Source organism: Astyanax mexicanus, chromosome 8 (assembly GCF_023375975.1).
Source record: "Astyanax mexicanus isolate ESR-SI-001 chromosome 8, AstMex3_surface, whole genome shotgun sequence".
NCBI classification, from domain to species: domain Eukaryota; kingdom Metazoa; phylum Chordata; class Actinopteri; order Characiformes; family Acestrorhamphidae; genus Astyanax; species Astyanax mexicanus.
The window spans coordinates 39,213,273-39,241,025 of record NC_064415.1 but is presented as its reverse complement, the minus strand read 5'-3'; the positions used below and the strand labels follow the sequence as shown (position 1 = coordinate 39,241,025).

General features: G+C 38.2%; 1 protein-coding gene across 2 annotated transcripts; it reads left to right on the top strand.

The window, feature by feature from the left end:
- The first annotated feature begins 604 nt into the window (after positions 1–604).
- On the top strand, positions 605–24,168 carry LOC103024733 (uncharacterized). Of its 2 annotated transcripts, none has more exons than XM_049482299.1 (8): positions 605–786; positions 4,558–4,653; positions 5,226–5,324; positions 7,410–7,484; positions 7,576–7,641; positions 21,895–21,960; positions 22,603–22,668; positions 23,634–24,168. In XM_049482299.1, exons 1-7 carry the CDS (start codon positions 621–623, stop codon positions 22,653–22,655), a joined length of 621 nt encoding a protein of 206 aa, XP_049338256.1. In that variant the 5' UTR covers positions 605–620; the 3' UTR covers positions 22,656–22,668; positions 23,634–24,168. The 2 variants fall into 2 exon arrangements, with proteins under 2 accessions (XP_049338256.1, XP_049338255.1); XM_049482298.1 differs by having other exon boundaries at positions 7,570–7,641.
- Positions 24,169–27,753: the final 3,585 nt, after the last annotated feature.

Below are 27,753 nucleotides of genomic sequence, written 5' to 3'. Positions count from 1 at the left end.
ATCATTTCACTAAAGCTAGTATACAGCAGAATATCTTGCTATTTTCAGTCATGTGTGCCAAATTCTGTAATGTCATGAATTCTGTATAAAATGTTGATACTTTACTTTACAGTTAACTAAGTATTCACTTTATAATTAGAATAATCCACAAGTTACAAGTTACTAACAAGACCTTAAGAATTAAAGAAGAACACACAAATAAATAAAATTATTTGTAATAAATAAATAATAATTAATGAAAATAATGCTATTTAATTTTATAAATGGCCCATAATTTACTATATATATATATATATTATTTAGTATTAAGGCGCTAATTTTGTGTGTGTTTGTGTCAGTCAAGCTTAGTACAGGATATGTCCACAGTACAGATACAATCAAACTACTGTACCAGTTACACCAAATGCAGAACTTAACTTCTATTATGTATAAAGTCTGATTTAACCGTTATAAAATTACTACCTATTGTAATAAAATAAAAATAACATTATCTCTGATCTGATCATTTAACAGAAAAACCTAAACCATCACTGAGAGTGAATCCTCACACCACTGTCTACAAAGGAGACACACTTACTCTGACCTGTGATCTGAACATCTCACACACTGGATGGAAGTTTATGTGGTTCAGAGGCTCTCAGCCGTTACAACCTCTGACTCCTGAAGATACGAACACCAACACACTCAGTATAACAGCGTCTGATACAGCAGAGTATCAGTGTTCAGCACTCAGAGGAGAAAACTTCAATACAGACCTCAGTGATCCAGTCAAGATTACAGTAAAAAGTACGTAATTATTATACTTTTTTATAAAGAGCTTAAATTTTAAATGACAGTAACATAATGTTGTAGTCTGTACTATATACTATTCTTATATACTGCAGGTTTAGCGGGTTAGTATACAAAATATAAACTTAATAATCTGTTTTGAACAGGATGTAATGGTGATGGTAATGTGGATAGTGTTTCTCAATATTGTTATTAATAATGTTATTAATATACGTCAATAATACGCATATTAAAACCACACTCAAAAACTGAAGGAGTATGTATCTTGTCTGTGTATATTCAACATTTGTAGTTGGACCACTTTCTCCACTGCAGTCTCATTTTTCAGGTTTCGTTTATTAAAAGGCCCCTTATATTGCATTACATTTTCATAATTTATTCTCTAAAAACAGTTTGCAGCCTGTGCTTAGTCAACTTTTCAATAAAAAGTGCAGAAAAAAATGCATTAAATGATAAATAGTTTACATATTGCAACTGATTGCAAATGAATAACATTTGTTATATCAAAACTTGTGCTTTATTTAGGTTTAGTGATTTTGACAAGAATACTGTAAAAAAAAAGCACCTTTAAACTAATGTAACACTTGCCTCATTAAAAAGTGCTATTTGTTTCAGTGTAGAATGTTTTTTTAGACTGTCTTCAATACTGATATGATGTAAAGGATCTCTGTTTTGATTAGAGGTCCTGTAAAAATAGAGCCTCAGAAAATAGAGACGACTTTGGCCCTTCTTATAGAGGGCGTCAGTATTCTTAGCCCAGTCCAGGTTTTTATCAATGTTCACACCCAAGTATTTATAGTTCTCTACAGTGTCCACACTGACCCCCCTGATGGAAACAGGAATCATCTGCGCTTTGTCCCTCCTCAGGTCCACCACCAGTTCCTTTGTCTTCATAACATTAAGCTGTAATTGACTGTTCCCCTGTACTCCTCCTCATCACCCCTGCTGACTCATTATGTGTAATCTAATCTAAAAGAATACCAAGTAATATATTCTGATTGTGTTCTCTTGCTATTGGATTACTTATCTTATTGTGTAGCAGTTGTACATTAAAATAGCAGCCACATAATAATGATGATGGTACACAATCTTACAGCAGGCAAAATGGTTGAAATGCTGCTTTACTGCTACTGGTCTATATAATTTTGTTGGAGCTGCATGAGGGTATTTTTTTTTGCTTGAATGCTGCGTAATACACTGTAAACCCATAAGTTGTTTGAACTCAAATGATTTAAGTCTGTTTTACATAAAATTGGGTATTTGCACATGACTGAGTTTAGTCTGTTGTCATTGGCAGCTTCTTTTCCATTGGCTTCTGTCACAATCTATATGCATACTGGGTGTGTCCAACAGTTTCTGACACTTTCTGGGCTGCCTAAGAAATAAATCTTCTTCCTCTTTAGTTATAAAAACTTGATGTTCTAAGCTATGCTAACTTAAGTTTTCATTACCATCTTATTCATCAAATTCAACTTATCCGGGTTTTCAGTGTACATGTGTCAAATTTTGTAATGTTACTCTACTGCCTTAATCCACATACGTCTTTCACTTTCAAATGCTCACTCTGTATCTCACAGCCTGTCAACAAATAAACATTTACAGCTGGTCATAAGGGGGAGCTCACAGCACAGTTTGTATTTACAGCAGTAGAGTAATAATCTTTGTAGTAATCATTACATCAAAGTTGTGAAAATGTTGACAAGTTAAAAAAAAAAAAAAAAACAAGCAAACAATTATGGCCCACCTGCTCCTCCATTGTGACTAATAGCATTTCATGTTAGCATTAGGTAGCACTAATCTAGATCACTTTACCAATCTCAAATTCTCACTGCCTTGATAATCCAACTGCAACACAGCTGCTGAGTATTAATGTTCAGTACTTACCTTTTTATGAGAAAATCTAGTCTTTCTGGGCTGTAAGCTGTTCCCATCTGTCAAACACATTGCCAATATTTACTTTTACTCTGTCTGCTTATGGAGCTTTTTAGAAAGAAGTTGGTGCTGAAGTGTGCTGTGTTTGCCTGCTATTGTGCTTAATACTTGGCAACCCAGGCTGTGGAAATAGGACTGAGGAATGGGCAGTGGGCGGGATCAGACATAACAGACAGTTTAAAGAAGAATATACTGATTAAATTACTGCTGTCAAGAGATACCAGTGCTTAAAAAAACATGTTTTCTTAATATGTCATGACAAATTCTGTTTTTTTTTTTTATGAGTTCATGAGTGCAGAAAATAAAATATACATCGGTCCTTTAACTCTACAATTTCCACACAAGTCATATGGGCTTTAAAATGCAACACTGACTGATTGCCTGACAAACACTACCTGTCAAAAAAAAAAAAAAAAACACCCCTGTTTTGAATTAGTCCAGTCCAATAGCAGTGTTGTTTGGCCCAGACAAGCTCCTTTTTTATTTTATCATTTTATCAATGACTTTTTATTGCACTCAGACCTCTAACTCTCCTCTTCACTGCTGAAACTGAGATTTAGTCCAATGTTAAGCTGAGCTAAAGGTGTTGCCATGTGGGTCAGCCAGACATGACTCTTCCTGTACCAGTTTTTTCCAGTTTCCAAGAGTATTTTAAATGTGTAGGAAACAACATTTACCACACTCTGTATATATTAGTAAATTCATTAAAGTAAAAAACTTAAACTTCTAATATTTACAGAGTTATTTGTGTTTCTGAATCTTTTTCTAGTTATTATGATGAAACTCGTCGACATGCAGTGTTGTGTAAATACTGCAGTAGATAACGTAGTAACACAGTCTGTTCACTGCTTTACTACAGACAAAGTGTCACGAATACCCAGGCAGGGAGACGAGGAGACGGACGCAAGTGCAGGGTAGGGTGATATAAATAAATAATTTATGAAATAAATAACAAAGAAACAAGTAAACACGTAACAAAGATAAACCAAAAACCAATAACCAAAATAAACAGTGAAACAAAATAGCAAACCTAAACAAACAAGAGATACTAGAGATAAACTAACCAAACAGGGCAGGGAATATATATAAGGGAACAAACTAATAAACACAAAGCAGGGGTATATACAAGGAACTAGGGAACACGGAAATAAACAAGAAACTAGAAATATTAAACAAGAGATGAACACAGAAACTAGGAGCGCGAGGAACAGAGGCTATGAAACACAGAGCGAGACAAACGACAGGGGAAGGTGCAAAGACCGACGAAGGACAAGAGACGAAGGAAGGCTTTATAGCACACAAGGGAAGTGGAAACACCTGGGGCTAGGGGGCGGAGCTACAATAGACACAGGTGGAAAAGTACTGACAGGAGACACAGAGGGGCACAGGTCACGTGGGAATAACACAGAGACATGAGACAAGACCAGGATGTGACACAAAGGCTTTGTAAATAAAAAATGTTGTACCCGTTTCCAAAGCTCATTTTATTTCTATTGCTACATACCAGTTGTGGGCTGTTAACCAATTATTTGCTTACTAATAAGCAGCCCTCCTCCCATTACAAAATATTTTTTCCAGGGTTTTTTTTTATAATATACAATTTGAATTTTTTTACTATAGACTGCCCTGGCAGTTTATTGCTAACTTTTTTACCACATTTATGTTCACTGGATTTTGTGCCATTTCATGTTATTTATTGGACCCAATGAGCTTAAATGTAAAAAAAAAAGAAAAATCTACCCAATTATCAAAAAGGAAATTGTGTGAAACAATTATGCCTATGCCTATGCAGAAGTAAGAATTTAATGTAATTTTATTCTTTATTCTTTAACACAGCAGGTCCTTTAAACATAGGACTGGCAGTGGGATCCAGTTTGTTCATTTTGATCATTATCATACTGGGTCTGTTTTGGTGTTACAAGAAGAACAAAGGTTTGATTTTTTTTTTAATTTTGTGTACAGTCTTAATCAGTCTTAATGTTTAGTTTTATCATCTTCAGAACATTTACTCTTGCTGATAACTTGATGTAACTGTACTATTTTAGAGGAAAACTAAGATTTTTTATTTTATTAATTTTATTTCTTATTTTATCCAATTTTCTCCCCAATTTGGAAGGCCCACTCATTAATATTACCCCTGTCATCACTAGCAATGCCTCCAATACTAGGACTAGGAGGGTAAAGACTAGCACACACTTCTTAATACATGTGAAATTAGAACCACACTCTTAGAATCATTGGGTAGTCTAGTAGGAAAACACCAGATCCTCAGCTGTGATACATTAGTTAACAGTGCCTGTGCTGGCCACCATCACAATATGAGTGATATGGGGAGAGATTACCATCTGTTCTTTCAGAGTCTGGCTGCTGATGGCCAACAGCATGATCTAGGACTAAATGGTTATCCTCACATCACAGTGGCAGTGCTTTAGCCTATTTATATTTTAACATTGTAAAGCATAAATTATGTTTTTTAACCTTTAATTGTTCATTTTTTTGTGGAGGTGGAGGAAATCCGGGGCTGCCTGCTAATCAGCAGAACACCAGTCAGAAACAGAATGTCGCTGGGCCTGGGGACTCAGTATCAATACCACTTCAGTCTGGTTAGTTCACATTACATTACATTACAAAGAAATCCACCAGCATTTATTTTTACTCGACCCATTTCAGAAACACAACTGTAAGGTTTGTGTGGTGTATGAAAAGATCACGACTGCAGTACTAGTTTTTCAGTACTGGTGAGAAGTCTGTAAGCGCTGACATGCATCATTTTCATGAATGTAATACCAATCTTGGCAATCTTGTTCTTTTAATCCAGTTCTTTTTCTGGGACAGAATGAATCATAACATACATCTTAAATAAAAAAAGGAGAACTTGGTTTACAGTAGGGCTGCAACTTATGACTATTTTAGTAGTCGACAAGTCTGCCAATAATTTGTTCAATTAGTCAATTAGTCACGATTATTTTTGTCACACCTTCCATTGGTACTTCCTACTGGTGAGGACAACTAAATATTTAGGCACCAACACCAATTTTGCAGTATATTTTAACAGTGTGATGTACCTATAAACCAAAAAAGTATATTATAGAAAACATTCACAATGGCTAGATGTGTCACATCCTTGCCCTGTTTTCCCTGTGTTTCTTCATGTGTACCCTCCTCGTGTCTAATTGTAGCTCCGCCCCCTTGTTACCTGTTTCCCAGGTGTTCACAGTTTTGTATGTGTTTCCTCTGTATATATAGTCCCAGTGTTTCAGTCTCTGTTCGTCGGCCTTTGCACCTTCCCCTGTTGTTTTGTCATGTAGCGTTTCTTCTCGTTTATAGCCCTAGTTGATTGCTTCTTGTTTATCTCTTTGTTTATATCTTGTTTATTCCTTTGTTTATTTTCCTTGCCCTGTTTAGTTCATTCTGTCTTGTTTTAGTTCCTTGTTTGTTTCTTTTGTTTGTTTGTTATCTTTATCTCTCTTTTGTTTTGGTTTGTTTCTTGGTTTATTTGTTTATTTATTAATAAAACTTTCCTTACCTGCTTTTACGTCCGCCTCCACGGCTCCCTGCTTGGCCATTTCCTGTTTTTCCATGTTTTTTTTTTTTCCAGAAGATTCTAGGATACTTGTCTATGTATTTTTTATTATTCTTTTTACTTTGTTTCCAAGGAGATACCTCCCTAAATTAATTGTTTGTCTAAGAAAATATAAGGTTTTTAATAATAGCTGTAGTTTCTATTACACATAACTTAATTTTAATAGAGGGGACAGAGCACAGTATCTCCCCAACACTTTTTTAGCCAGCTAACGTTAGCTTACGTAATGTTAGTAATGTTACTGAAGGAGTGAAGCCTGTTTAAACTCACCTCAGCAGCTCTCTGCAGTAATTTAGCTCACAGTGGATGATATAGAAGTCCGAGTGTTTAAACTGTACAGAACAAGTAAAGACAGACTGTAGACGTAAATGTGTTTTTTTGTGTTTAATGGACACAGCACTGCTATTATACTGTATGCGCGTCTCTCCTGCTCTCTGGCAGTCTGCGAGTCCTACCCACACTGAAACCTCATTGGCCATGTAAGCATGAGGAGGGCCAATCAGGATGCTCAGGATTTGTCACTCTCTTTTACATTCACTCTCTTTTTCTACAACAATGAAATTCCATGAGGACAATTTCTTATAGCCAACATTGTCGATTGTCGACTAATAATTGCAGCCCTAGTTCACAGATTTTTGTTTTGTTTAAATTTATGTATTCAGGTTCACAAATATTTGGTTAAATATTTACACCAATAGTTGCACCAGATGCTTTTGGTAGTCATCAACAAGCTTCTGCCAGAATTCTGTTTGGATATTGAATCATTTGTAATGGCAGATTTAGTAAAGCTCTATTAAATTAGTTTGTTTTCCTGGCACAGAATTGACTTTTAGGAAAGGCAATGTGAAAAATATTCCAAGACCGTAATGCTTACCTATTTTATCCATTTCACAACAACCATGATGTGTGTTCGGGAGTCATTGTCCTTTGGAACACCAGCTTGTGTCCAGTTGATGGTTTAAGGTCATGTTGAAGAATGCTGAGATAATGCTAAAATAATTTTATTATTTCATTATTCATATAATCTAATTAGTGTGTTGTATCAGTTTTTGCTCGACTAGACTAGCACACTAGGTTCCCTAAAGAGTGACTTGTTCTGTTCTAGATGATTCTGCAACCCAGCCTAGTGATGTAACTTACGCACAAGTTACGACTACTATAAAGAAGCCCAGAAGAAATGGTAAGCAATTGTATTCCTGCTGTGATACAAATCTGTTTTTCATTTAACTGACCTCAGTTCCAATTTAAAATCATTTCTGTGTTAGATGCAGTAACAAGTTCAAATGATGTCACATATTCTGAAATTGCAATGAAAAACATGAAACATCAAAATAAAGGTAAGAACTATTTTATAACATTTATCATAGAAATCACAGCACTCATAATTCACTAATAATGCACTGGGCATGGTATTCTCTAAATGAGGTGTGTTTAGGTACATTTCTGGCATATTGCTGTCTTGCCAATGAAAAGCAATGGTGTGACTCTGACTAAAAAAACAACCTAAGCAACAATCAGATGTTCATTGCTATCTTGGCAGTGAAATGGCGACACAAGCGTGCCGTATGTAAACCCCTTGTTACACACACATGGACACACAACAGTGCACAAACCCATAGCCCTATGCAAACTTTTACCAACAGATCTGATACATATTTGATATTTTTGCTTTGTGATGGGATTTAAAGGAGAATGGACTATTGGTGCAGTAAAACATGATGATTATTAACATGATGAGTACTAACCTTTGTTCAATAGCACACCTCCCGCAGCTTTTCGAGATCCAGCTATTTTATTCTGTTTGTCCAAACATGCTTTAGACTGGGTAATACAGGGCATATTCTTGGCCCTGCAGATACCTTGCTTTTTACACCGTTTTCCAGGCTCAAAGCAGCTCCCCAATTCATTGGTAGAATCCGGACAGCCCTGGCATTTAAAAAAACGAGACATTAAAAAGTGCACAAAAAGTTTAAAAAACCCTGTTTTTAATCTGTAGTGTAATCTGCACTGCTGAGAGCTCACCTCTCCCTGTTTCACATTTCTGTTACACTCTTTAAATAAAGGTGCAATAGAAGGTTGTTTGAGTGCTGCCACCAAAAAATACACTTTTGGTTCCAAGAATAAAGCTTATTCACACACAAATATCTTCAACAAACAGGGTTCTTAAGTGGAATCACTTAAAAAATACTTTGTACCAGATTCAGGTTTCAAACCGTTTATCTTCCTTGCCTGGTAATTTTATTTTACCAATGCATGTCTCTGTTTCTCTGTTTTTAAATTGTCTTATTGTTTTTTTTATTTTACTTATTGGCCACTGATTATATCAGAACAGCAGTTTGTTTTTTTTATTCTGCTTTGACTTCAAATCAAATCAAATCAAATTTATTTGTATAGCGCTTTTTACAACTGGTGTTGGCACAAAGCAGCTTTACAGAAACATGATTACAGGACAAAGAATCAGGCAAAACATTAAACATAGAATATACATAATGCAGAACCCCCAGTGAGCGCGGAGGCAAGGAAAAACTCCCTCAGAGCTGCAGGAGGAGGAAGAAACCTTGGGAGGACCAAGACTCACATTAAAGGGGGGACCATCCTACCACTGGTCAAATGGCTTTTAAATTCATTTTAAAAAGTCTTTCATACATCCACATAGGTTTTATATATTCAGGTGTATAGCAGCTCCACTAATGGCTTATAGAGTAAGATGGATGATGAGCAGCTGATCTGTGGTGGTTGTTACGAATAACATAAACTTGTTGTTTTGTTTATTGTTGTTTTTATTGCCCTCTGGCTATACACAGCATATTTGACAGCCGGTTAAACTGTAAATAAAAATGAAATTACAATATTTAGAATAACACTACAAATAAACACATATTTAGAAGCCTTCACAACAAACTCTCCGAATAAGACACATTCAAAGTTTTGTTAAATTAATCACATATAACTCTGGGATTTAAATACAACAAATAAACACTTTGCAATCTCCAAGCATTACATTTCCCAGCAAAATAAACCGTCAGTAAACTTAGCTTTATACTTTATCAAAAACAATTCGCTCACAAATCTTCAGTTAAACTCTAAGCAAAAAACAACAATACCTCAGATTACACAATAAGACCATGTTAGTGATCTAAACACAAATTAAACTAAATTTGTGTTTCACCGAACAGTACTTCACTTTTGTACAAACATTGTAGTTTACATCTTCAGAACAACAAAAAGTCTGTCTACTCATTAAACAAGTGATTAACATTAAATCAGATAAACTTACCACGCTGGGGCAATGTAGTTTAGGTTTTCAAGCGACAGGTTTAAGCTTTGTTAGGTTAGTTTTCTTTGTGTGTCTCTCTGATGCTGAGAAGGCTATATTGCCTCCTTCCCCCTTGCTGCACAGAAAATGTAAAAGAAATGTAATAAAGTGTGGAGCCCTCTAGAGGAAAGGAGTGATACCAACATCCCGGCCCCGATGACCTCAACAGATGGTCATCCAAGTAAAATTGGTGAACGACTACTTAATGATACAGAAATAAATGCACTTTAGAGCAATAACTGTTAAAACAAACATATAATCAACAACTATTGTAACAGTCTCACGAGAAGTAAAAGCTGAGAGTCTGTAGAGCTTACTTATCCATATACCCTTCCAGCAAACATAACTTGTGGATAGGTCGAGTGTAAATGGCTGTTTCTGTCTTTACTTGTACTGAGCGTACCAGTCCATCAGCTCCTACATTGACATCAATGACCAATCCAAGGGGCCACTGACTACGAGGAGTAGATTCATGCAGAACTAGCACTAGATCACCTACTTGATAGTTTCTGGAATGGTAGGTCCACTTTTGCCTTTGCTGTAGGCTAGGTAAATATTCCTTTATCCACCTAGCCCAGAACACATCTGCCAAGTACTGGACCTGGCGCCAGCGTCGACGGTATAGATCCTGCTTCACGAAGTGACCAGGGGGTAGAGAACATTCGGGTCTTAACAGAAGCAAATCATTGGGAGTCAGAGGCTGACCATCTCTTGGGTCCTCCGACAGCTTTGTTAGTGGTCGACCATTGACAATTTTCTCAATGATGCAGAAGAGCGTCATTAATCCTTCATCGTCCAAAGTCTGCTGTCCTGTAAGGCCCATGAGAATAGAACGCACTGTACGAATTTGCCTCTCCCATACACCTCCCATGTGTGAGGCTGCTGGGGGGTTGAACTTCCATTGTGTTTCTCTTTGGAGTAGATGCTCTTCAATCCTTTGTTGATTCCATTCGTCCAGTGCCTTTTGTAGTTCATGATGGGCACCGACGAAATTTGATCCGTTGTCTGAGTGTATCAATCGAGGCGTTCCCCTACGAGCCATGAAACGCTGGAGCGCGTTTATGAAAGAATCTGTATCCAAACTGTGCGCTACCTCTAAATGAATGGCCCTGGTAGTTAGACACGTGAACAGGCAACCATACCTCTTCACCTCACTGCGTCCCCTCTTGATGTTAATGGGACCAAAGTAATCCACTCCAACACTGGTGAAAGGTGGTTGACTTGGAGTCACACGGTCAGCTGGCAGGTCGGCCATGTATTGTGTACTGACTGGAGCTCTGTGCCTCTTACATGGTATGCACTGTGCTAGAACTCGTTTCACTGTGCTGCGTCCTCTGACTATCCAGAAGGATTGCCTAATCTCTGAGAGGACCCTCTCAGCTCCTGAATGACCTGTAAGTTTGTGGAAGTGCCATATGATGAGTTCACTGACATGATGCTTCTGTGGCAAGATCACTGGGTGTTTTGCTGCTTTGGGTATTGGAGCATGGGTGAGTCTGCCTCCGAGTAGCCCATCACCGAGGCGTACTGGTGCTAGCTTCCTCAAGTTGTCATCCTTCAGTTGTTTGGTGATCTGGGAGCGTTGAACATAGTCAATGATGGAACTCTCTGCACGCTTCAGGTCATTAAGCGTTATCGATGCGCATAATTTGGTTTTCGTCTTCTTCAAAAGAATATCCTTTGCACGTAAGATCAATGCAATAGCTCGCTTGAGTTTGTACCAGGAGGAATACTTCTGAATGAAACAATCAACTGCTGAATTAGTGGTGACCTTAGATGAGATTGTGTATGTCTGACTTGATTTCTTTACTTCAGCTTCTGGAGGTAAGTTGCCTAGTTCCGGCTGGAGAGGCCAAAACTCCTCTTTCTGCCATAGGAAAGCAGGGCCCTTGTACCAGCGCTCTTTGCTTCCAAGTTCTTCAGCTGATAATCCTCTAGAAACATCATCTGCAGGGTTGTCTTCTGTGCAGACGTATTTCCATTGCGAGGCTTCTGAGACTTCACGGATCTGTGAGATTCTATTAGCGACATTAACTTACTTAGGGTTCTCACACCATTGAGCGTATACATGTTGCCATCATGAAGAGAGTCTATCTCAAGGTTCACACATAGAGAAAGTAAGCCTTCTTGACTGCCTCCCACCGTATCAAGATCCAGCCTTGCAGGTTTGCCTTTGAGCTTGAGTTTCTTTGTGAGTTCTTCTGACACTAAACTTGTGTTGGCTCCAGGAACAAGCAATGCATATGTGACAGAACTGATGTTGCCAGCCTTGCCTCTAACAATCACAGGAATAGGTAAGCAAACTTTACCCTTTCCAGCACCAGCAAAACCACAAGTGACGTTAGGTGGTTGGGTAGGTTGTGTTCGTTGTCACTAGTGGCATTCTGACTTGCTCCTGTATTTTGCTTGTTAGTGTGGCTTGGGTGTAGCCATTTGTTATGTTTCTGACCACAGCCAGGTACATTGCATACCCAATTTCGTGTGCATACCTCAGCACTATGACCCATCATGAAACAGTTTTGGCACAGGTGTTTCTCCTGGACAAACATGAGGCGCTCTGGCACAGTTAGTGATCGGAAAGCTGGGCACTGGTTCAAGAAGTGGAGCTCTGAACACTTTAGGCATTTTGAATTAGCTGGCCGTTTGGTGGGTGAAGACCTGTTCTCTTGAACTGCAGCTGCCTTAACATTTGCAGAGTAACTTGGGCGAGATTTCTTTGAGCCTTTGGTGGATAACATTACATTGCTTGGTTTCTCCTGCTTCTTGTAACTCACTATGCCACCAAAGACTGGGTCAAATCTCTTCTCAGCCTCTGTCTCAACAAAGTTGACAACGTCCTCAAGTTTAGGTAGACGTCCTCCCTTAGTGATTTCATAGTTTATGTTTAGCCATTTGGACCTGAGATCTGGTGGCAGTTTGCTGATGATTTCAACTAGTGTGCGGCGACCACTGAGCTCTTCCTCACATTTCATAGCAGAAAGCGTATCCTTGCAGCCTCTCAGTTGGTCTGCGAAATCTCGGAGTTGCACATTGTCTTTTATCTCTTTAAAGTTCAAAACTTTCTCAACCCAAGCCTGGGAGATGGTATGAGGATTTCCAAATCTTGTTCTTAGTCGTTCAAGTGCTTCCTTGAAGCCTGCACTGGGATCAGGATTGTATAAGCAGTGACTTATAGCATCTTGAGCCTTTCCTTCAGTGTACTGGTGTAGACGAGTTAACTTTTCTTCTGCAGCAACAGATTCTTTGTCCACCACTGTGGTGAAAAGCCTTATGAACCTCCAGTACTGAAGGGGGTCACCATTGAACTTTATGAGGTTATTTGGTGGAAGCCTCAGGGAGTCTACTTGGGCCTGATACTGCTGCCTTGATAATTCAAGCAGTTGTGAGATTGAATCTTCTGATACTGGTGACAGTGATAGTCGTGTTGTTGGTGGGCTCTTGCCAGCTTTAGGTGTAGAATATAGATCTGTTGTTACAGCTTGCATCTTTTGTTGATTGTGTATTATCTGTGCATCAAGCTCGGCCTTGTGATGCATTCGCTGGAGTTCCAGTTCAAACTCCTCTTTGTTGCGTTGAAGTAACAGCTCAAAGTTTTCTTGTTCTTTCTTTCGCAAGGCACGTAAGTTTTTTAGCTCAGCTGACACAAGGTCATCATCCTCCGTGTCATCTGGATGATCTTGATTTATGGTGTCCAGTTTACCAGCAATTAACTGATCATCAAATTCACCAGGAGTGTTTACTTCTTGCAGCCAGGCTAGAGCGTCGTGGCGCACATCATGAACACTCCTCAAGATGACCGTCTCATAGGCTTCTGACTCTTCTTTGTCAGTGTCATCAGTGAGCCTATCATGATAAAGCCTGTGTGCTTCTCGGAGTTGAGTGACAGCTAGGTTGAGGCTCTCCAGTACTGCCTTTAACCCTTCAGGCTCATTTTCTCTTATTTTTACATTTGCAGCTGTTATCATTTTAGTTACTGCTGCTTTAGCTTGTCCTCGCCTTCTCCTCAGTGTTGCGAGGTCTTCTTCTCCCTCAGACTCTTGTGGGTTAGACATGTCGCCTTCGTGTTTAACTTTATGTTACGAATAACATAAACTTGTTGTTTTGTTTATTGTTGTTTTTATGTAACTCCTAATGTAAAAGAAATGTAATAAAGTGTGGAGCCCTCTAGAGGAAAGGAGTGATACCAACAGTGGTGGATGGAGAAAGAGCTGACTTCAGAAACTTCCAGTCTGGCCAGACAGAGGACATGAGAGCCTGAGGGTCCAACATCCCTCGGTATCGGGTCAGACAGGTGGGCAGTCAGTAACTCGGAGGAAGGCAGAGAGATGGAATTAGTTTTGACTGGATTTATGTAAAACAGAGAATATAAAACATTATCAGAGTGTGGCAAATGACTCCGGCAGATCTAAATAAAACAGCCTAACTAAAGGCAGAGAGCCAGAAGGTAACATAGACATGGAGGCTCCCTGAAACACTGGCATCCACCCACTCCACCGTCCACAAACCTGAGTGACCGTGTGCAGTGGGAGAACAACAGCACCAGCATCTCAGTTTACCACAATTTCCTCTGTCCATGAACCCCTGAATCTGCAGCCTTATCTAAGGGGAAAAACATTAATTACCAAAAGCTAAACTAAACAAGTAAGTTTTCAGTCTAGACTTAAAGATTGAGACTGTGTCTGAGTCCCGAACATATTCGGGGAGATTATTCCAGAGTTGAGGCGCTTTATAAGAGAAAGCTCTTCCTCCTGCAGAGCATCTCAGTTTACCACAATTTCCTCTGTCCATGAACCCCTGAATCTGCAGCCTTATCTAAAGGGAAAAACATTGATTACCAAAAGCTAAACTAAACAAGTATGTTTTCAGTCTAGACTTAAAGATTGAGACTGTGTCTGAGTCCCGAACATATTCAGGGAGATTATTCCAGAGTTGAGGCGCTTTATAAGAGAAAGCTCTTCCTCCTGCAGAGCATCTCAGTTTACCACAATTTCCTCTGTCCATGAACCCCTGAATCTGCAGCCTTATCTAAAGGGAAAAACATTGATTACCAAAAGCTAAACTAAACAAGTAAGTTTTCAGTCTAGACTTAAAGATTGAGACTGTGTCTGAGTCCCGAACATATTCAGGGAGATTATTCCAGAGTTGAGGCGCTTTATAAGAGAAAGCTCTTCCTCCTGCAGAGCTCCTCTGAATTTTAGGAACTACTAATAAACCAGCACCCTGAGATCTAAGTAATCGCGGTGGTTCATAACAGGAGATAAGGTCTCGTAAATACTCAGGAGCGAGTCCGTGTAGGGCTTTATACGTTAACAGGAGAATTTTATAGTCTATGCGGAATTTGACTGGAAGCCAGTGCAGTGCTGATAGTACTGGACTAATATGGTCAAATTTTCTAGTTTTAGTAAGGACCCTGGCTGCAGCATTTTGAACTAGCTGAAGTTTATTTAAGTTACTGCCGGAACATCCAGACAGTAGCGCATTACAATAATCTAGCCTTGAGGTAATAAAGGCATGTACTATTTTTTCTGTGTCATGCAGTGATAGGGCATTTCTTAGCTTGGCGATATTACATAGGTGTAGAAAAGCTGTTCTAGTAACATTAGATATGTGTTTATCGAATGCTAGATCTGAATCTATAATAACTCCAAGGTTTTTAGCTGCTGAACCAGGGGTGGCTGAGAAGTCGGCCAGATTTAGCATTAAGTCTGATAATTTATTTCTAGCAGCTTTGGGGCCTAATAGGAGAACTTCTGTTTTTTCACTATTTAATAGGAGGAAGTTGTGCGACATCCATGATTTTACATCTTCTACACAATCCTCGATTTTCTTTAATCTCACTCTGTCATCAGGTTTGGCTGATATGAAGAGCTGCGTGTCATCCGCATAACAATGAAAATTCACATCATGTTTTCTAATAACTTTGCCCAGTGGGAGCATATATAATGTAAATAATAACGGTCCTAATATAGAGCCTTGTGGAATTCCATATCTTACCTTGGTATAACTGGAAGACATATCATTTAACCCAGGGATGGGCAACTTCCATGATGGAGAGGGCCACATTTTTTTCAGCATGACCATTGGAGGGCCACATGACCTCGCACTTCAAATAATTGAATATGAAAAACGCTACAAATGATTTTCAATAAGAACAAATTTTATATGAATTTATATCTGTATGTTTACAGCACCAACATTTATCAACAACTATTTTCTGCATATTAATGCATTTTAATACGGCAAAAGACAAACCGTTTGCTTAAAAAAAGTGCAAAAAGGAAGTCCTTCATATCAAAGAACAAAAAGTTTGCTTGAAAAACTGATTGCAAATACAGTAGTTCCTCTGTGTAAAATAAGTTCATTATAACAAGTCCTTCATAAGCAACAAGGACAAAACATTTGCTTATAAAAGTGCAAAAGGCATTTGAACTCATTTATAACAAAGAACAAAAAAGATTTAAAAACTGATTGCAAATAGCTCATTCAATAATAGCAGAAAACTTGACCACAGAGGCCCAACATTTATTGAAGCTAATGAGAGAGCTGTGGTTTGGCCTGCTGGCTCACAATGGACTGGATGTCAGTGTCAATTTTCGTGGTTGTTTGGCAGCGCCCTCTAGCGGTCAAAAGTAGAATTACGTTTTTTTTTTTTTTTTTTTTTTTTAAATTATGAAATTATGAAATTATTTTTGATCTATTCGCGGGCCGCACTGAGTGATGACGAGGGCTGTGTGCGGCCCCCGGGCCGCCAGTTGCCCATCCCTGATTTAACCTCACAAACTGATAGCGATCGGTTAAGTATGATTTAAACCATGCTAAGGCAGTTCCGGTTACACCGACCATGTTCTCTAGTCTTTCTAAAAGGATAGTATGATCTATTGTATCAAAGGCTGCGCTCAGATCGAGAAGTACCAGTAGGGAAACACAGCCTTGGTCGGCGGCTATAAGTAGATCATTTGTTATTCTAACTAAAGCTGTCTCAGTGCTATGATAAGGCCTAAATCCAGATTGAAATTTTTCATAGATTTGGTTTCTTTGCAGGTAAGAGCAAAGTTGTTGGGCTACAACTTTTTCTAAAATCTTAGAAATAAACGGTAAGTTTGAAATAGGTCTATAGTTAGACAGTACACTAGGATCAAGATTTGGTTTCTTGATCAGAGGTTTTATTACAGCTGTTTTAAAGGCTTTGGGTACATGGCCCAGGGTGAGCGATGAGTTTACTATCATTAACAGAGGTTTAATTATATCTGGCAGTACCTGTTTTAATAATTTTGTGGGAACAGCATCAAGTGTGCAGGTTGTGCTGTTTGAAGAGGAGATAATTTTCTCTAGTTCTAGCTGTGGAAGTGGGTTAAAGACTTCCAACCTAACTTCAGTAACAGGGTTTTGTTCTAGATCAGCCAGACCAGATGACAGAGAGGATGTAATATTTATCTGTTTAATTTTATCCCGAATGTTTTCAATTTTACTATCGAAGAAGTCCATAAAATCATTGCTGGTGTGAATGGCTGGAATCTGAGGTTCAGTACCTGCCTGGTTTTTAGTTAATTTGGAAATAACACTAAAGAGAACTCTAGGATTATTTTTATTTATCTCGATCTGTGAGGCAAGATACGCTGAGCGGGCTTTATTAAGTTCTTTTCTATATTTTACAAGACTGTCTTTCCACGCAGAGTGAAACACTTCCAGTTTAGTTGATCGATATTTACGCTCTAAATTTCGTACTAACTGCTTTAAGTTACGAGTTTGATCATTGTACCACGGTGCGAGCTTTTTCTGTCTCTCTATTTTGTGTTTAAGGGGTGCTACAACATCTAAGGTAGAGCGAAAGGTATTTTCTAAACCTTCGGTTAGTTTATCTAGTTCTACTGGGTCTATAGGAGAATATACACTGCTCAAAAAAATAAAGGGAACACTCAAATAACACAATATAACTCCAAGTAAATCAAACTTCTGTGAAATTAAACTGTCCACTTAGGAAGCAACACTGATTGACAATCAATTTCACCTGCTGTTGTGCAAACGGAATAGACAACAGGTGGAAATTATTGGCAATTAGCAAGACACACTCAATAAAGGAGTGGTTCTGCAGGTGGGGACCACAGACCACGTCTCAGAACCTATGCTGTCTGGCTGATGTTTTGGTCAGTTTTGAATGTTGGTGGTTCTTTCACACTCGTGGTAGCATGAGACAGACTCTACAACCCACACAAGTGGCTCAGGTAGTGCAGCTCATCCAGGATGGCACATCAATGCGAGCTGTGGCAAGAAGGTTTGCTGTGTCTGTCAGCGTAGTGTCTAGAGGCTGGAGGCGCTACCAGGGGACAGGCCAGTACACCAGGAGACGTGGAGGAGGCCGTAGGAGGGCAACAACCGAGCAGCAGGACCGCTACCTCCGCCTTTGTGCAAGAAGGAAGAGGAGGAGCACTGCCAGAGCCCTGCAAAATGACCTCCAGCAGGCCACAAATGTGCATGTGTCTGCACAAACGGTTAGAAACCGACTCCATGAGGATGGTATGAGGGCTCGACATCCACAGATGGGGGTTGTGCTCACAGCCCAACACCGTGCAGGACGCTTGGCATTTGCCAGAGAACACCAGGATTGGCAAATTCGCCACTGGCGCCTTGTGCTCTTCACAGATGAAAGCAGGTTCATACTGAGCACATGACAGACGTGACAGAGTCTGGAGACGCCGTGGAGAGCGGTCTGCTGCCTGCAACATCCTTCAGCATGACCGGTTTGGCAGTGGGTCAGTAATGGTGTGGGGTGGCATTTCTTTGGAGGGCCGCACAGCCCTCCATGTGCTCACCATAGGTAGCCTGACTGCCATTAGGTACCGAGATGAGATCCTCAGACCCCTTGTGAGACCATATGCTGGTGCGGTTGGCCCTGGGTTCCTCCTAATGCAGGACAATGCTAGACCTCATGTGGCTGGAGTGTGTCAGCAGTTCCTGCAAGATGAAGGCATTGAAGCTATGGACTGGCCCGCCCGTTGCACCACAGACTGTCCAGAAGTTGGCGGATGCTTTAGTCCAGGTCTGGGAGGAGATCCCTCAGGAGACCATCCGCCACCTCATCAGGAGCATGCCCAGCCGTTGTAGGGAGGTCATACAGGCACGTGTAGGCCACACACAATACTGAGCCTCATTTTGACTTGTTTTAAGGACATTACATTAAAGTTGGATCAGCCTGTAGTGTGTTTTTTCACTTTAATTTTGTGTGTGGCTCCAAATCCAGGCCTCCATTGGTTAATACATTTTATTTCCATTGATGATTTTTGTGTGATTTTGTTGTCAGCACATTCAACTTTGTACAGAACAAAGTATTCAATGAGAATATTTCATTCATTCAGATCTAGGATGTTTTATTTGAGTGTTCCCTTTATTTTTTTGAGCAGTGTATTAGAGTTGATAAGTCTGGAAGCTTATCTGTAAATTGTTGGGCTGTAAAAGGCGTAATTGAACGTTTTACAGAGTAGCTAGGGGATGTACATATATTATGACTAAGATGTAATTTAAATGAAATAAGGTAATGATCTGAAATTGCGGAGGTTTGAGAACGAATATTCGGGTTATCTATGCTCACACCCAGGGTCAAAACTAAATCCAGAGTATGATTACAGTAATGAGTAGGTCCTATTATATTTTGAATAATACCAACTGAGTCTAAAATCGATGTGAATGCCTTTTTTAATGGATCATCCAATTTTTCGAAATGAATGTTGAAGTCTCCAACTATAATCACTTTATCATTACTTACTGCTAAGTCTGTGACAAAATCACTAAATTCTTTTAAAAATTCTAAATAGGGCCCTGGTGGTCTGTAGATATTAATTAAAGAAAATGCATTCTTTTTTGTAACTGGATTAATTATACTGGTGTAAAGAAGCTCAAAAGAAATAAAATTATTATAGTGTTTCTGATTGCTAACTAAGGTACTTTGGAAAAGTATGCAGACCCCACCTCCTCTACCGGACAATCTCGGATTGTGTATATAATTATAGCCTGCAGGGGTGGCTTCATTTAATGCTACATATTCATTTAGCCTAATCCAGGTTTCTGTCAGACACAGAATATCGGATTTCTGATCAGTTATCATTTCATTCACTAGAACTGCTTTTGAATTTAGGGATCGGATATTAAGTAAACCAATCTTTAGGTTTGAAGTGTTAGTACTACAGTCTGGATATGATTGTTTAATATAAGTTAAGTTATTTAGATTGACTGTTTTAGTTTTTTGATGTTTTTGTTTCACTCGGGGGACAGACACAGTCTGAATACATTGGTATCTAGGTAACGTCTCTTTGCAGCTCGCAGACGGTCGGTTAAGCCTCTCTGTCTGCGGCCTGGTCCCGGCTCTGGATTGTCAGCAGCTTCTAATACTACTCTGCCGACTAGCTAAAAGACTATGAGCTATGCTGCATGAAAGTAAGGCAGCACCCTCCCGCGTGGGGTGGACACCATCCCTACCTAAAAGACCAGGCTTGCCCTCAAAGTGTAGCCAGTTATCTATAAAGCCCACATGATTTTCTGCACACCACTTGGACATCCAGCGGTTCAGCGAAGAAAGCCTGCTGTAAGCTTCATCACCACGCCTCATTGGGATGGGGCCAGAGCAGATTACCTCCTCGGACAGCGTCTGGGCTTGTTTAATCACCTCTTTAATATTAGCCTTAGTTACTTCAGACTGCCGCAGATGAATATCATTGGCCCCTACATGAATTACTACCTTCGAATATCTCCTATTCCCTAACCTGAGGTTGCCACTAATGTCCGGTGCTCTGGCTCCCGGTAAACAAGTAACTGTTGCCGCTGGTGCCCCTAAAGGAGTAGCTAATTTCACGTGTCGGACGATAGAGTCTCCTATCACCAGAGTACCTTTAACAGGCTCCTCAGTTGGTGCTTCACTGAGCGGGGCAAACCAGTTTGACACGTGAACTGGGGGAGCGTGGTGTTTAGTTGGGCTGGCTGTGGCCTTTGCGGTAGCATTAGCCTTAGCCTTTCGACTATGCCGCCGAGACGTTACCCATTCGCCCCGCTGTGAGGGCTCTAAGGCCGGAGTCGAGGGGGTACTAACTCTCCCTGAGACGCCCGGGGCTGCTAACAGTGAATCCTGCTGTCTATCCCTTATTAAACCCCGGACGTGCAGCTCTAACTTATTCACCTTATCCACCAAGGTGCTAACTATCTCACACTTAGTACAAATACCACTATTGTTACCAGTATCGGTGGATAAGGGATCTAAGCTATACATGCCACACTCTAAACAGGTGTAAACCTGAGCAGAAGCCATGGAGAAAAAAGCACTCACCTTGTTTCAGTTGAAATTAGAAACTTACACAAACAAACTGCAGCAGCAAACAGCTAATCCAGCAAACCTGAGGAAAAAGTCTATAAAAGTAGACTGAGAGTGGATTAATAGGTGTGTAGAGCAAAGAGGAAGCAGACTAAAAGTGGATTAGTAAGTGTGAAGAGAGTAAAAGAGAAGAAAACAGAGAAAAGTGTAGAAGCTGAAGATTAAAGCAAGCTTTCAGCAGCACAGCAGCAGACCAGCACAGCAGCAGACCAGCACAGCAGCAGACCAGAGTAGTAGAGAGCAGAGCAGGGAGCAGAGCAGGGAGCAGAGCAGGGAGCAGAGCAGGGAGCAGAGCAGGGTTCTATATCTTTGCTAATGCAAACACAGCCTCAGGTTAAAATGGTGGTTTTATTTACACATCAGTTCTCTTCTTATCAATTGTGGTCAGTCATGAATGTTTATCAAAATATATAATTAAGATGGCATTGAAAATGGTAGGTGTAGTGGCACTCCGTTTCTTGTTACTCCTTTTGTACCACCTTTTGCTGTCAGTCTACCAACCACTATTTGAAAAAAACGCGAGAGAGTCCGAATCTTCTTTTCAAAAGTTTACTCATGAAAAACAAAGACAAACATTAGACTGGACTCATATAGCTCGGTCAAAAAACTGTGTTGCTTCCACTGTCTCTAACAGCAATCTGGCTACTAACGTATATGCAGTGGAAATGACGTGTACTGACGGAAGCCAATAAAATAACAGAAACGTTCTTTAAAGTTTTACATTACTGAATGATGCCTTTTATAAAATACAATAATTATAAATGCCTAATAAACAACTTTCAACATATTTTAACATTTTTAACTAAATTGTTCTTTAATTAAAATAACTCTTATTTGGCTTTTACAGTAGGCACCAATGTGAGTTAGAATACAGCAAAATAGAGTGGGGAATAAATTTCTGTTATCTCTTACATCCAGGTGAACCCAGTGATGTGACATATGCTGAAATTGATCTGAAACCCAAGGAGAAGAAAGCATCTAAAGGTGAGATTTAAAAAATAAATTATAAAATGAATTCCTTTCAAAACATGACATTCTGAAAACTCAACTTTAACACCACACAAATGTGCAGGATAATATTATAGTGCTCTCATTTCACTGGTGCAACATTTTAAAATGAGTTACAAGATGTATCACCAACAGCACAGGAAAAAAAATCTAACAAATAGGCACAAAAAATGAACAGCAAAAGTAGCCTACAGAAATAAAGATATTTTGTAAACAAATCAATGCCAGATGAAATGGGACAAAAACTTGAAAGCACTTTGTGTTTGGGGAAGTTCACTTAAGATAATGGTTCTGATTTACTCAGCTTATTCAAAAATGCATGTGTAAAGCGTGTTCTGAGGCAGACAAAATTATCCTACTTGGAAATATGCTTATCAGGAAAGTCAGCTTCTTCTCATCTGCAGTTATTTTAATCTAAACAGACTTCAGACAGATCAAAGTCTGCATTTAAAATATTGTTTTTTCAACACGATGTGCAATGGTTCCTTGACAACTTGCAGGTATAACCAAAAATGTAAAACAAAATGTGTGGAGATATGCGCAGACAGCACACTTGTTCATGAAAATGATCTTGTTCATGGTAAAGGCTAATGATGTGTCTTTTTTTTCCACTGTTAGGCAAGACCACTGCAGATACTGATCAGGAAACCATCTACTCAAAACTGAAGTAGAGTTCAGACAAAGGTAAGAAGAGATCAAACAGGCCACAAGAGTATAGGAGTGTACTGACTGAGGAAAGTTGAGAAAAGTTTATTTTAATATAGTCATATTTACATATTATGGTTGTGCATTGCGAAACTAATTGCATTAACTCAATCAAGGCACGTCACTAAGAACGTATCCCCAACCATATTGACCCATACTCACCTGTTTGTAATTTTTTCAACATGGAACACTCATTCCATTCAGTCCCATTAATTTACAACTCCTTGCAAGCACCTGGAACACACCAGGGACTCCTCAGTAAAAATGGTACAAAATTGCAACCATCTAGCCACACAATGCTAGGAACATAGCCTAGGAACACCTTATAAACAACTAACAACATCAACAACAAGTGTCAGCTTAGCAACACCTAAGCAACCTCCTAGCAACACTAAAGCAAACACTTAGCAGTCACATTGCAACTCCTTAGCAACCTCCTTGCACATCCTTTGCAAACACTGTAGCAAGTACCTATCAAACAAACACCTAGCAACCACAAAGCATTGGCATAGCAACCACCTGGGATACCATAGCAACTTTATCTGTGCAACTATTCTGTGTTTCCTTCAGGAAATGCATGTTTTTAGGTTTTAGTTTCTCACAGGTTTAACATGAAAAACAAATATAAATATACTATAAAAATATAGCATTCCAACATAAAACATTTAAGTTTTATTTAAGTTCTCAGTCAGTAATTTCTTCTGATATCTAAAATTTAAGCACAACATTTTAAAATTAAAATTGAAATAATTAAACATTTAAACAATTAACAAATTGATTGCTTCATATCAAATTCACTGTTGTGGTGTAAAAAGGCAAAATGTTGTTACTGGCCTAATAGAGTGGACCAAACTACTTTAAGTACTTACATTCTGTATGTTATTAGAATTTATTATACTTTTGCGCAGGGATTTATCTGATTTAGAAATGTTTTTGTCTTGTAGGCCAATGAAGAAAAGCTGGGTTTACTCCTGACTGGGGCTTTATAGAAGAGGCATTTGAACATATTTACACATTTTTTAAATTCGCTTTAACTCTTTAGCTTTAATACAGATGAACTCAACATAAGTCGTTGAGTTAAGGCCATTCCGATTGGTGGATATATTTTGAGACCATTTTTACCTTTATCATGAGTTCAGTCATTAACATAATTGTGTGTTTATTTTATCTTTACCAGTTTAACCATTATCATGAGTTAAGTGTTTACCATTATCTCATATTTACCATTTTAACCTTTGAGTTCAGTTATTATTAACCTTTGCCATGAGTTTAGTTATAATTGTCTGTTTGTTTATTAATATTAACCATTATCTCAGTTATCTTTACTATTTTAACCATTATAAGAAGTTCAGTTGTCAGTTATTAATCTGTATAGTAAGCTGATATATTACATTTTTTGAGTTCATTATTGACCATTACTTTTACCTTAGTCATTAACAGTGATGGTATAGTTACTTTGAAAAAGTAATCCGATTACTGATTACTCCTTTAAAAAGTTACTTAGTTACTTTATGGATTACTTGATTTTAAAAGTAACTAAGTTACTTTACAAGTTACTTTATTAGTTACTTTCAGCAGCTGCAGACACCACCTCCCGCCGCCTTAACATAAACATTATAACCAGTTTTGCAAATACTCCCTTTATTGGAAAAAGCATTTTAACAGCATCAATGTATCCCTAGACATTTAAAGTTGAACTATTTCCAGAAAAAATAAGTTTTTTTATAAAAATAAAAGACCATTTCTCTTGAATAACTTAGCATTTTAAATTTTTTTTATAAAAAATAAAATATTGTCTTTCTTAATTTCACTTTATAAAAAAATATAAATAAAAGAAAGTCTTTCTTGATCTGACATATTTAACACTGTAAAACTGAACATTGAACCTGTTGTTCTCAGCAGGGAAGCAAGGAGTGGTTTAATAAAACAAAACCGTGTATATGGTCTATGCCAGGGATCACATATATGCGGACTGCGGTCCGGGTCCGGTCATTAACCATTATCATGAGCACAGTTTTTACCCTCATCTCTACTGTTTTTACCAGTTTATTATCATGAGTTAACTTGTTAACCTTTATAATGAACTCAATAATTTGTATTTGTGAGTTTCAATATTAACCATTTCTTAGTTATTTAACATTATAATGAGTTCAGTCTTAACTATTACACTGACTTTTTTATATGTTATGCAGAAGCTTATATATGTTATGATACTTTTTATACTCTGAGCAAACATAAATGAACCAATAATTTATTTAAAACAAAGTTAAACAGAAAATAAATTCTGTGCATTTATGAGCATGATTTCGCTATTCTAGTGGAGTATCTTTTAAACTCAGTGGTGGTCAGTGTAAAAAGTGTTATTTTTGAGTAATTGTAGAGCATTAGAGCAAGTCATTTTAGAGCACTTCTAATAATTCATCTATTCTGGAATTCTAAAGAACACCATAAACAAGCACTGACAGTTTTGTTATGTCAGGAAGTCAGTTGTTCATTTCATTTTAACTGAATTTCATGAAAAGAGCGGACAAATAGAAACACTCCAAATTTATGAGGATTTTTTTTAAACATAAATTTTTGTGTAAAGTTAAACTATTTTTTATGTAAGGTGTATATTTTAAAGATACAGGAATGAACTTCAACAGTGATATAATATGTTTATGTGTAATAATCTATTTTTATAGCCATGAGTATATTTTATGTGTTTTTTTATGCCTACCCAACTTTTTTAATGTAGTAAAAAAATCTATGTATGTAATCAAATTACTTTTTATTGAATGTTATATTTTAGCTTTAATGCCTTTCTAACATGAAACTGATTGTAACTGCACAATATTATGAAAGCTTTTTAATGATGCCTGATATTAACAGAAATAAAGATTTTCTTTTAACTCCAGTAGCACTCAGATTCTATTCTGTACTCACAAACAAGGTTTATTTTTGTGGTATTATAAAAACAATTCTGTTTTAGAATCTTACTTTTAATTTCTAGCTTGTTTACATTGTTTACATGAATGGATCCCCAACTCAAAACCACAACGTACTTCAGATTTAGACTTAGATGAATTCTTAGTCCACATGAATCCGGATATTTGTCTCCATTTTGGCCTTCTGTCAACCTGAATACGTTTCCAGTCACTGAAAACAAAGCTTTTCAAAAACGACTTTCCAAAGGTGGCCTGAAACATGGACAGGGACAGCGCCTGGATTGGTTCTGTTCTCTCTGTGATTTGCAGATTAATAACATGTTTACAGCTAAATTTAATTTTTACTCTCACATTACCTAACACAGTGGAGGCACCAAAATGTGCTGTGTGCAGTTTGTTTCCGATCCTCCTCTCTAGAGGTACAAACCTAACCACGAATGGAAATTCTGGTCCAGGCCTGGATGAAAAAGCACTTAATTCATTTTTAAAATGAATCAGTTCTTGCTGATGAGTGGCGAGAAAACTTCAGGATGTCTAGAGCAGGGGTGTCCAAACTACGGCCCGCGGGCCATTTGCAGCCCGTTTCCTTTTTTGGAGCGGTCTGCGAGGTATTTTTGAAATAGAATGAAAGTTGGCCCGTTTTGAAGCAGGTTTTTGTAATGTGAGATTCAAAGTTTGAATGCTATGTGTCAGAAACGGGTTAAAGAGTCTAAAAGAGGCGGGAGTTAAGTTTTAGCACAGAAAAACGGGCCAAAGAATCTTAAAGCGGAGAGAGTGCGCAGAAAAAGGGCAAATGAGTCTAAAAGTTTTATATTAAGAGACATCATGAAATGAAACATACATTTGAAAAATATTAGTTTACACAACACTGTCAAATATAGATAAAGATAGTAAGTCAAGTAAAATGATGTGTAAATGAAAGTAATCAGGAAAATGTATTATTTAAAGTGGTATATTTCATTATTTGTTTTATTACAGAGTCGCTGGCCCGTGGCTTCAAATATATTTCTCCTTCTGGCCCGCAACAAAAAAAGTTTGGACACCCCTGGTCTAGAGAATTCCTCGTGTCTTTGAGTGAAATGCTCCCGGGGATATTTTTGAATACAGAGACAAAAAAACTATCCAAAAATATCCAAATTCGTGTGGACAGGGCCTTAGGCCCAATCCCATTATGTCTATGTTTTGTGTTCACTCCTAGGGTTAAGATGTCCCCCTGATTTTTCTTTCAAACTAACATATTTCAGAGACACACAAATGTGACACTAAATACACTGAGCTTGCAGTTTCTTAGAAGTCGTGCAATGCAACAATGTTTTCATGTTACAATTCCATTAATATTTTGATCTCCTTCCTTGAGAGAGACTGAGACTTTGGCAAGTTATTCTTATTTATCCATTTAACTGCAACCTCCCAGTTATGTTCTCACTGTGGCTGCCTTTATTTTCCTTGATAAAAATTCTGATATTACCATAGTTTAATGTATAGTTTCAATGTTTAATGGACATTTTCTTTGTAAAAAGCATACAAATTGCTAGTAGCCTGTTTCAGTTGCTAGCTAGCTAACTTTCATGTTCCACCTTAAATGGTGCAACATACAGCAGAGGCTGCAGCATTTAAGGTGGGAAAAAAGTTAATACAAGCTAATTTCAGCTCCCCATCAAAGAGAAATTAAGGAATAGAAAATAATAATTAACTGCTGCACCACCTGCCCCCTTTCTGAAGACATACAATGCCCTAAAGTTAACTAGTTAACCAGCAACAGCTAGGTTGCTGAACCTAGCTTTAGCACTACGCTGCTATTTAATGTATATCTGTATCAGGTGTTTGATGGGTTGTCCCAAATCTTAGGGTAAGGATTTCACCTTTTTTTTTTTTTTTAGCTAACTCAGTTCCAAGGTTACATTAGGAAAGTCCAAAAGGAATAAGGGTAAATGGAGCTAAAGAGCTTAAAAACTCATTTGATTTTGGACAGCAGCTTAAAAAGCCAAGAAAACGCTCATACTTTCTTTTTTTTTTTCAGTGAATAGGTTTCGACAGTAGGTAAACAGTTATAACTGGAGTTTAAAAGCTTTTAAAAGTATATATTCAGTACTGATATTTGGGTAACAGCTTATAATAAATGGTATATGACATGACA

Coding starts and splice junctions, on each gene's coding strand:
- LOC103024733 (XM_049482298.1), top strand. CDS start 621: ATGTGGTTCAGAGGCTCTCAGCCGTTACAACCTCTGACTCCTGAAGAT. Junction 787..4,557: donor AGTCAAGATTACAGTAAAAA/GTACGTAATTAT, acceptor TCTTTAACACAG/CAGGTCCTTTAAACATAGGA. Junction 21,961..22,602: donor GGAGAAGAAAGCATCTAAAG/GTGAGATTTAAA, acceptor TTCCACTGTTAG/GCAAGACCACTGCAGATACT.